A 10464-nucleotide genomic window follows, 5' to 3' on the forward strand; every position below is an offset into this window, starting at 1 on the left:
TAAATTAGCAAGAAATTATTATTATTGCAAATTAATCAACAAAATTATTAATAAAATTCAGAATGATTATAATTAAAAAAAAAAAAAGAAAATAAAACTTTTTTTCCTTTCTTGCTAACTTGTACATACTATCCATCAATTAATATTTAACGGATGTAAATAAAATTTTACTAAATATTAATTTTGTATTTTTCTATAAAAAAAAAATATATATATATATATATATATATATGTATAGATACATATATAAATAAAATAAAATAAAATAAAAAAAAGCAAAACAAAAAAAATATATATAAATAGATAAGCAAAAAAAAAAAAAATGAAAATTATAATAATAATTAAAAAAAATTAAGCAAATTAATCTCTAAAAACCCTGCCCTTAATGAACAACAAACAATCAAAACATTATTAATTTTAATGTTAAAAATGTTAAATCTAACAAAGATCTAAACAATTCCAGAAATAAGTTTTATTCAACCCCGATTTATTTAGTAATGTAATGTAATTGAGTTTAAAAATATTTTTAAATTCTTCTAAAATAAATTAAAATCTATAAAATAAAACCAGATGCTATAGTTTTTAAGCTGCTAAGTCTAAAATCTTTTGTTATTGTTGTTGTTGCTGTTGAACTAAAGCATAGTGCAATTAGTTATTAACAATCACTTTTCCACACCATAGGATATAGCTAGAATTGAATGCCGATGACTTAATGTCGCTAAATCGTTGAGTCATAATTGAAACAGAAATTATTCTTAAATGACATCTCTTATGATTGCAAAAATTGGAAATCGTATATCCGTTACAATAATAAAGAAGATCCGTTAGCTTATCACTTATTTGGCATCCGTATTACCTTGCGGATGGATATACCGTATCCACCGCTTATGACACTGGTATATTAAGTTGATGCGGATGTATGCAACACCATGGATGACTGAAGATAAATCCATCTTTTATTATAACTATCTCGATTTAAGTCCGCCTGTCTGTCTGTGTCCATGTATTCTTATATTTCGTAATTGTTGATTTATTATTATACCATATACCGTATACCGTACACGAGTTGTGGAACACGGATGCATTAAATTTGTACGGATTTGAGAGAGAACCAACCAACTTTTATTATGTCTGCCGATTCAGGATCGCTTTTTTATTCGATTTGGGCTTATCTGTTTTGTTTTTTTGTCTCTCAACTTGCAGATCGAAATTTTTGAGTTATTTTGACAAAATTCGGTATACCGATGTGTTTTGGTTCAAGGCCATTTTCAATAGCTTTAGACCGCTTACCATATAAAGCCTTATTTTTCGAAGCCGTTATATGAGTAATTGTATTAAGCAAAGTGGTGTGTATAGGATATTTAATGGTGGGTCGCGGAAATGGAAATGGAGAGTTAGAAAGATCAAAAAAAAAAATCTTGAAGAAATGAATGAAAGTTTTTATCAATAACTCATAAGCTGTAGTCATACTGAACTATTGATTTAAAATTTAATGCGAATTGAACTTGTCTTGTTATACCCTACAGCACTTGCAATAAAAGTTTTTCCAAAACCCAGTTTATGCAAAACCCGCGAAGGACTTGTGACAGGTTCATATCCTATTTCATCGATTTTTTGAATCGATTTAAGCTTATCTGTCCGTCCGTCCGTCCGTTCATCTCGTATTCTTGTGTTTTTAGAAGCAATTTGCAACTCAACGACGAAAATGGTTCGAATCGGAACACATTTTTACGTTCACTACCCTTATAACGACTTTTTTTGAAAAGTCTTTGTTATGAATAACTGTGAAATTGTGTAGGGTATTTAACTGTCGACCGTAACCGACTATGGCGTTTTTACATGTTCTTAATATACGTAAGTATAGGCAAAGGTGTAAATTTTTTTAAGCCATAATGATGTCTGATATGACTATCGAGACATTTTCCAACACACTATATATGTATATGTTAGGTCAGATTTGATTTATTTATTATGATTTAGTATGGGATCGTACTGCGGGTATTCGGTTCAATAGCATTACCTCTATGACAGTCATGGGGAACCATCGAACTGCGATGCGCTCAAATCCGCTTCGCTACATATAAAATTTCAAATAATTCAATTTGTTCGCACTTGGCAATGGTGCAAATGGATTATACCTGCCTTCACTGCCAGCTCAGCTGTGCGTCTTTGTTCACTAAGTCATAAAATGAGTGATTTAAAAAGAGAGAAAATTGATACGGTATGCCGCAGTAGTTGGACCTTGTTCCGGTGATATGAAAATTGAAATTGACCCGTTGATGAAAAAAACTTGTCCACTCCTGCTCAAGAGTATGCAGCACACTCTCTATTCGTACACTATATGAATAGTAACCAAAGTAGTTGTTTTTTTTTTTTTTTTATCATTCAATATGTCAAAGCTCGTAGAAGACAGTGAAAAATGTTCTATACATGTGATTAAAGGTGCTTTAGAGATGGAAAATGAAACCATTATTGCATTGTACTGTTTTCGTTATTGATGATGAAATCTGAATAGGGGATAGCTTGAAAGCAATGAAGTTATCGTTAAGATATGTTACGAAGTACGACTGTTGCTCGTTGTTGAGTTTTAAAAATGAAGTCGTAATTAAAGTTAGAAGACAAGACTTGGTTATGCATTACAAGAGCAGTAAAAGGTCGATTCGAAACACAGAATACTTACTAACTTATTACTCGTTTTCATTATCACTTGGCTCTTGGCATAGCTATGAGAGAAGCTCCTCTCCCCGTCATTCTAGCAAAGGATTCCTATCCCGAAAAACGTGAACATTGTTTCAGCACGTAATTCAGTCGTATGCTAACTGGTGATGGACAGCAACAGAATAGGTAAGGCCATCCGTTCCATATAACTCTTGCGAATATATTCAGTCTACAAAGTTGCTTTTTAGGTTAGGTGCATACAAAGTGTTTATAGCTACTATCTGCCGTTATACGCTTAATGTTGCTTCTACCATTGCTTAATGCCGTTACGCCCATTATTTCGAATTTTCGTTGCGATGTCGTGTTCTTAATATAAACATAATATGTAGAAACAACAACAAGTTCATTACCAAAAATATATATAGTAATAAATGTCACGAATGGCTTACTTACTTTCCTTTTCCGTTACATTTAGTTTATGCAAACATAACATACATGTTTAATAATATGCATTGAAGTTATATATGCCGTACCATATGCTATTCAAAATATTCTATATGTGTTTTTTGGATAACTAAAGTGGTGTTTTTTTTTTTTTTTTTTTTTTTTTTTTTTTGTGTTTACACATACCAGAACACAACCCCTACCAAATATATTAAGATTGTGTCCGTTAACCGCTATGCACCTGCTTAAACAAGGAGCGATTACATGTACCGCTTGTTAACAATGAATTTGTAAGCACATCTACCACTGTTGCTAGGCGATGCAATGGACACGCAACGCTAACAACAAATATGGGCGTGCATGTGAACACAACCTGTGTTGTGTTAAAGATAAACGATATGCAACCAAGCACGAACAAAGAGTTTACGAACACACACACCCTTCTACTATTACTCTGTTTAATTAATACATGTTTAGCCGAAACGGCAAGAATAGGTAAAGAGAAATGAAATATAAAGAATAAAACCGGAATAGCGCTTTAAACATATCACAAACTATATCGTCGTCATTGGATTTCTTACACCAACTCCTATGCCTCGACATTACATTATTTGAAATTATTAATTGAGCACTTGGCCGTAGGCAAAACAAAAAAAAAAAAAGATGAAAAAATTAGAAGTTCAAAGGACTTATATGCGTGACAACAGCCAGAGTGGTAAGTACAAAATATATTATACGGTATTACACGTCCGTGCTGAACGGACAACGTTGACGGACTAAAACTTGGATTTGCTATATCTGCCACCATTTCTGCTCATTCCCGAAAATGTAGGAACAGACTGATTGCACGGAGCTTAGGTTAGGTTCTTTATTGTTCTTAATAAATCGAACAGAGACAATAGTCTGACGAACTGGTGCTTGGGTTAGTTACATTGTCAAATATCATAAGTCTTTATTCCTGATAGGCCAGACGGCGCTAATGGGCTGCAGCCTAGACTAGCTGCTTGATGCAATTATTAACTATTTCCAGGTAATTATATCTGATAGATAAAATGGACAGAGCAGGCCGATTGCTCTTAGGTTAGGTGGTACATCCATAATCATTTCTCGTCATTCGTGATGGGCATAACAGAAAGAGTAGGCTTTGCGGAGTGGATCTTAGTTCGGCTATAATTCGAACCATTGCTTATCGCTTCTTACAAGTACAAGAGAAGAAAAACACTTTTGAACGTGGGACGTGATTCAGCTATAGCGGCTACTAACGAAAATTTCATGGTACAGACAGGGCCTGCATTGGTGGATTGAGGTATAAGTTAACTGACCAATCTTCCAATTATTCTGACCGAAAGAGAATTGAGCAGAATCCAAGAAAAGTAAAACGGGCTGCTTCCCATGACCATTGAAGATATTAATTTAGATGCTTTTGGAGATATGATGGGATTTCCATATAGACTTAGGTTGGCTACAGGCTCGTCCAGCCTTCGTCATACGGTTCGTGACGCTGTCTTTCGAGTTTTCTGTTCTTGTTCTTATGTTTCCCCAGTAGCAGGAAGATTGGACGTCTTCAAAATATAGCCTTCGTTTTAGGCATGTTCATCTTGAGACCATAAATTACGGTCTGCAACATTCTATACCTTTTAGTTTCAATTCGGATACATATCGTCGAATATCTGAGACAGTCAGCATATATTGTCTGCGTAGTCTAAGTCTAAGTAGGTATTAATGTGACTTTTGTCATGATGTTGTCGATGGCCATGTTAAATGGCCGGGCGAGTGGACAGTCCTGACATTTATCGCCTGACATTCGGTTTTGTCTTATAGTCCTTCTGGGATGCGTGCGATGCAGCGAAGTGCATTCCCGATTACAGAATGGTCGATTATGTCGACCGTTTTCTGAAAGTCGATGAAAATTAGGTGCAGCGGCGAGCGGTGAGCGGCATACGACCGATTGTTCCATTATCATTTTGTGGCTGGTGACGTGGGGAAGATGGGGAAGGAAGCCGCATGTAGCCGCATAGGACAGTTCGACTGATAGACGTTTATTTATTATGTTCGTTGTTATCTTGCACAATCACCCTGATCCCATCAGTTCTCGCATTCGGGCGCATTTCCATCCTTTGGAGTTTTTTATTACTGTACCGTATGCTGAATTCCAGGGACAAGAGACTCCATAATATAATATATTCTTGTTTGGTGTAAACGATTGAAGCGTTATTAATATGCCTGTAGGGGCTTTTTCTGTGTCTATAAACCGAAAATGTCAACATTGCTTTTTATTTATTGTCATAAATTTTTTCCTATCAAAGTTTTATTTTTTTTTACTGAAAACATTTACATACATATATTATTGAATCCTTGAACATAACGCTGTCAAAATCGAAATGCTAAACGCATCATATCGATTGACTTAAGCAAAAATACGTGAAAAATTGTCATAAGCAAATATTGATATAAAATATGATAAAAATATTTATTAACGCCAGATGAAAGGCTAATATAAAAACCAATAAAAACCAATGAGAAAATGATATTCGGTCGTGACCGAATCTTTCATACCTTTCATCATCGTTATTCCAAAAAAAAAAAATTGATGAAGATGTAAAAAAACGAAATTTTCATGCTCGATAATAGGGAGTAGACGGGATTGATTTTTTCTATTTTCAAACTACAACTTTTTGTCGGATGTCTTCGAATGTCCTCGGAAATGTTTAAGTCATTTACAAAGTCGTTCGAAAATTTTTAAGCGATATCTTCATTTTCGCTAATGCGAGTATGTTTACCATAGATAGATGCTACACGACCAGACGGACATGTTTGGGTGCATGAAAAATTGGCCAAGAATTTATGTACTTTATGGGGCTGTTGAAGCTCATTTCTCCGCCTTATTAGGGTAATGAAAAAGTAAAAGTTATAAATCTGATGCACTATAACATTTGTTAGGCGTGGATAAATTTTTCCATTTTCGTACAGGTACTCGAACATCGTCCATAAAATACACGTTCGAGTTTGTTTAGTAAGCAGTAACAGTAGAAGACTTCTCATTTTATGTAGTGCTGTAAGCGTGTTCTTCAACCGATTTGGCCCAATTTCAGCACGAATCTCCCTGCAAAAATTTCCAATGTTTCTGCCAAATTTGAAGTCGGAAGATCCATTTTTACGGTCAAGAGAATGTTTACAACAGACAATGCACCGATGGATAGACGGACACATGGACAGACGGATATGTTTGAATCGATTTTGAATTTGATGCTGATCAAGAATCTTTCTCTACATATATATATATATATATATATGTACTTTTAGTGGTCTCTTCTTCTTCTTTGAGGGGATTTTTCTCCTTCTAGGCGTTGCAAACGTTTTGACAAAGTGAATATACTCCTCATCCTTCGGTAATTGATATTTGACACCTTTATTCTCACTCTCACACCTTGACAATTTTTACAATCGGATATCGGGCGGATGTCATCAATAAGAGTTAGTTAACTCATTCGGGCACTGGTAAGCAGTTTCGTGGTGAAAATCTCCATATAATTATATAAGAGAGAATTTAAATTGAAAAGAATAGAAGGAATGTCTTTCATTAGTTATTAATTATCAGTTATTTCAATTAATTGTATTTTTTATTTTTTATTTACTTTTATATATGTGTTTGTTAAAATGATTTCATTTGTTATTTTTTTGATCATTTCCATAAAAATTTCAATAATAGGTAACTCAACTGCTTTTTAATACATAAATATTTTGACTACAATTTTGTTTGTTTGCTTTGTTTATTTATTAAATTTTTATTTATTTTTTTTTTGTTTTTTTGGGCCTTATATGTATGTTTGTGTGATTTCGTTTTTCTTTCTTTCTATCCCATAAATTCTACACAAATTGTTAAAATAGAAATAGAATTTCTTTTAAATTTCTTCATTTGTCAGTTCTTCGATTGTCCGGGCGTTTGTTAAAGTCACCCATAATGGGGATTGAATACTGGTTACCGAATATTTATGATCAGCTTCTAAAGATTTCGATTTGCGCATCGAACGTTTTTGACTTACAGTGTGTTTGTCGAATGAAGGGGCTTTTAATTTTTTCCGATTTACGCTAAACTTTAACGGGGTCAAGTTGCTTGATTCTTTTGGGGGAATCGTTTCATGATCGGTGGTAGTTACCGAAGATACGGTCGCTATAATAGGCGTATAACCCGTTTGTATTATCATTGGAGATTGCGGACTTGTCGCGTTCTCCGCTTGCTAGCTACCCGAGAAAGATATTCTGTACGATGTCGTCTCAAGTGGCGATTCCGGATTGAGTGTCTCCGTTTGAGTTTGTTCAATATCGCTGCGTTCCTCAACGACAGTATCCAAATCTAAAGAAGTGAAACCTTGACTTAAACTGCGTTCCGGCCGTAAACTGACAGCCCGTGATGATCGTTGATCTAAAGTTTAAAAAAGGAAAAACAAAAAAAAAAAGCTTTGCTCAAACATCTTTAAAAATTATACAAAAAATAATTTATTTAATATTTTCGTATTTATAAAGTAAATTTAAAATAAATAAAATAATTATTTTTTACTCATGTTAGATCGACAATAATATTATATCATAAAATTCATCATTCATAATTGAGCGAACATAAGACAACTGCATTCCTCGAATGCCTGAGTACTCCCTGAGTACTCCCTGCTAAACGTTGTCCAGCTTTTGTACCAAAAAATCCGGCAGTTCCACCTTTCGTGGTTGCCTACCTCAAATGTGATAGATTTCACTTTGGCCGTACCTATAGTGAGTGCTCAGTCGGCGAACGCGTAATTTTTACCAACCGGACTCCAATCATCTTTCTATCTGATTCCCTTCTCTGATTTCTTTCTAAATATCAGCATCTTGCTGAAACAGAAGAAAAAAAAGTTCAACAATCTGCCGCTCGCTATCTGTTCTGAAACGCCTCATAAAGTAAATTGAGGGGTTCCAAGTGCAAGCACTGTATACCAATTTTTCCCATATTTATAAAGTAACGAGAGGCATTCACTGTTGATGGCTATGGCGCATCGTCTTCAAATTTCTCGCTTCGAATTTGTGCGGTCGGCACTTTCTAGCATAGCAATCCTTCTACATCTGTATGTCAGGACGCGTGCCTACCCTCAGATTATAATGAAAAGTTATTACCCTATAATAAGTTAAATTGTAAAAAATCATATGTGATACTTGGCTAGTTGTCAATATCGAACGTAAAAGTGACGTGAAGGTTATGCTCTGTATTTGGTGCGGTCAGAAAGATGAAGTGCATTAAGACTTCTTCAAATGCCAGCAAATTATCGCTGGTTTATCGATCTAACTAAGCCGAACATTTCGCCAGCCTCTCTTATAAAAAATGCATATAACTTATGCCCCGTCCCTACGCGTTAGGATAATAATAAAATGTGAAAAATGTGATAAGATATGCGAATTGAAAATGAAATAAATAAAGTAAAGAAATTTGCAATAAATTTCGCAAGACTCACTAAGCCTATGTATAGGGCTAAATCTGACCAGGCTGACAGCGTGATCCTCATAATTACGACGGCGATCACGTTCTCTTGCCATTTTTGCCCGATGTCTTAAGCAGCAGATAACAATTAAGGCCAATATTGGGAAACCAAAGATACACGATATGATGGGTATCACGATCGATTCAGGTGACACTGAAAAAGAAGAAGAAGAAGAAGAAGAAATAAAAAGAACAAACATTTTTTCATTTTAAACTTAATCGAAACATTTAATAAATAATAAAAAAATATCATTTTAGATCAAATTCAATTTAATAACGAGCTTAGAACATTATAGTCGGGTAGCGCCGACTTTTAAATAGCTTACACCACTTCGCGTAGTGCAGTTATTCGTTCGATTTTACATGAAATTATTATTATGAGTCAATTTTCATCATCACATATTAGACCTTGAACTTTTGTGTTCTATAAAGGTACGATTTTCGTGAAAAGCCTTATTAGGATATGCCGCTATGGTCCAAATTTGGTACAGTTAATTTTTTTATGTTAAAGACTATGAAGCATGAAGAGTAATATACGGTTTTTTTGTCCTATGAACTTTAGGTTTCGTTATACGAAAGGGGGCTTGCCCCAGCCGATGTAAAATTTTCATACCAATTTAGAAGGACGAAATACTATTACTTGGCCACTTTTGCGCGAAAAATTTTAAAAATTACAATTTTCACAATAGGGACGTCATATGGGGAGTGATCGCAAAAATGGACCGATTCGAACCATTTTCCATAGCGTTCGTCCTTGGGTCAAAATATATCACTATACCAAATTTCATCAAAATATATCTCAAAAATTACAACTTCTAGCGACAATATAATTTTTGTATGGACAGACGGACCGACAGGGTTAGAATTTGGATTCGATAATATAATAATAAAAGGTGGATCTATCTTAAGCCCTTCTGCGTATTTCATACGTCCGCACTAACCCTGTACCAGAAGTGTTATAGGGTATAATAAGAGAACGAATTTGTCCCAATAATTTTGCATTATCTTCTATATAATGGTATGACTGGAGAGCCCGCATATCATAGCGAGTAGCGTGAGAAATAAGGAATTAATATTCTTAGAGGCCGCGATCCATTCATTACTCTCTCATAGGTATACAAAAGAAATTTTTAAAGAATTTCCTTTATCAAGTTTGCTTTCATTTCCTGGTAATTGTTGGTAAAAAATTTCCTTATGTAGCTTGCGAATTGCCGTTAGATTGCTTATCACTCACTTACAAACTCAACTCTTAACTACCGATTGCTGACATAATTAGTCAATAGTCGTTCCTATGAAAGTTGCAACCTATGCCAAAGGACGGGCAGATCGAATTTAAATCATATATATATATATATATATATATATATATAGGGGTAATGCAATGCAAATTAATTGCAATTAATCCTGTCCCTACGAATCCATATTTTCGTGGACTTGTTTATCCAAGAGTGTAAAAATTCAATTCAAAAATTTGGACTAGCAAAGACACAAACCAAAAATAATCGTGAACTTAAGAACTCTCTTAAACGAAATCTCAAATAGAACTTTTCGAGAATTTCTTTCCAAAAAAAAGGTGTAAACAAAATATGGCTTTATATTAATTAGAATGCCATTCAAACTTGGAATGATGATGAAGTTTTTATCCTACGCCAAATACGTGATTGGTAAAGTGAAAAATTACGTAATCACTGCGTGACAAAATCAAGCGTTTGCGAACAAATCAAATTAATGTCACGTGAATCCTTTGGTCAATAATCGAGATCTGGTCAGAGTGACCTGATATGACCTGAACATTGCCACTATGTTTGTTCATATAGAACAAGTTTTCAAAATATCAAAAAAAAAAAAAAAAA

The 10464-nt window shown here is 34.3% G+C and overlaps 2 protein-coding genes across 6 annotated transcripts in view; both read right to left on the bottom strand.

Moving 5' to 3' along the window:
* Positions 1-6952: 6952 nt before the first annotated feature.
* Positions 6953-7319, bottom strand: LOC119643283. The gene has a single exon (XM_038042632.1). The coding sequence runs from the start codon at positions 7305-7307 to the stop codon at positions 7005-7007; it is 303 nt and encodes a 100-aa protein (XP_037898560.1). The 5' UTR covers positions 7308-7319; the 3' UTR covers positions 6953-7004.
* Positions 7320-7327: 8 nt separating this feature from the next.
* Positions 7328-10464, bottom strand: part of LOC119643248 (putative uncharacterized protein DDB_G0282129) — a 12624-nt gene continuing 9487 nt past the window's right edge. For 4 of the 5 annotated variants that reach the window (XM_038042616.1, XM_038042610.1, XM_038042603.1 and 1 more), the window contains 2 exons: positions 8586-8765; positions 7328-7525 (listed from right to left, as the gene is read on the bottom strand). In XM_038042616.1, coding sequence (XP_037898544.1) covers positions 7341-7525; positions 8586-8765 — 365 coding nt within the window. In that variant the 3' untranslated portion in view covers positions 7328-7340. The remainder of the gene's footprint in view (positions 7526-8585; positions 8766-10464) is intronic. The other variant, XM_038042622.1, reaches the window with a different exon arrangement.

Source organism: Glossina fuscipes, unplaced genomic scaffold, assembly GCF_014805625.2.
Source record: "Glossina fuscipes isolate IAEA_lab_2018 unplaced genomic scaffold, Yale_Gfus_2 0, whole genome shotgun sequence".
NCBI lineage: Eukaryota > Metazoa > Arthropoda > Insecta > Diptera > Glossinidae > Glossina > Glossina fuscipes.

Excerpts from the sequence above, each read along its gene's own strand:
- LOC119643283 (XM_038042632.1), bottom strand. The coding sequence starts at position 7,307 with ATGATAATACAAACGGGTTATACGCCTATTATAGCGACCGTATCTTCG.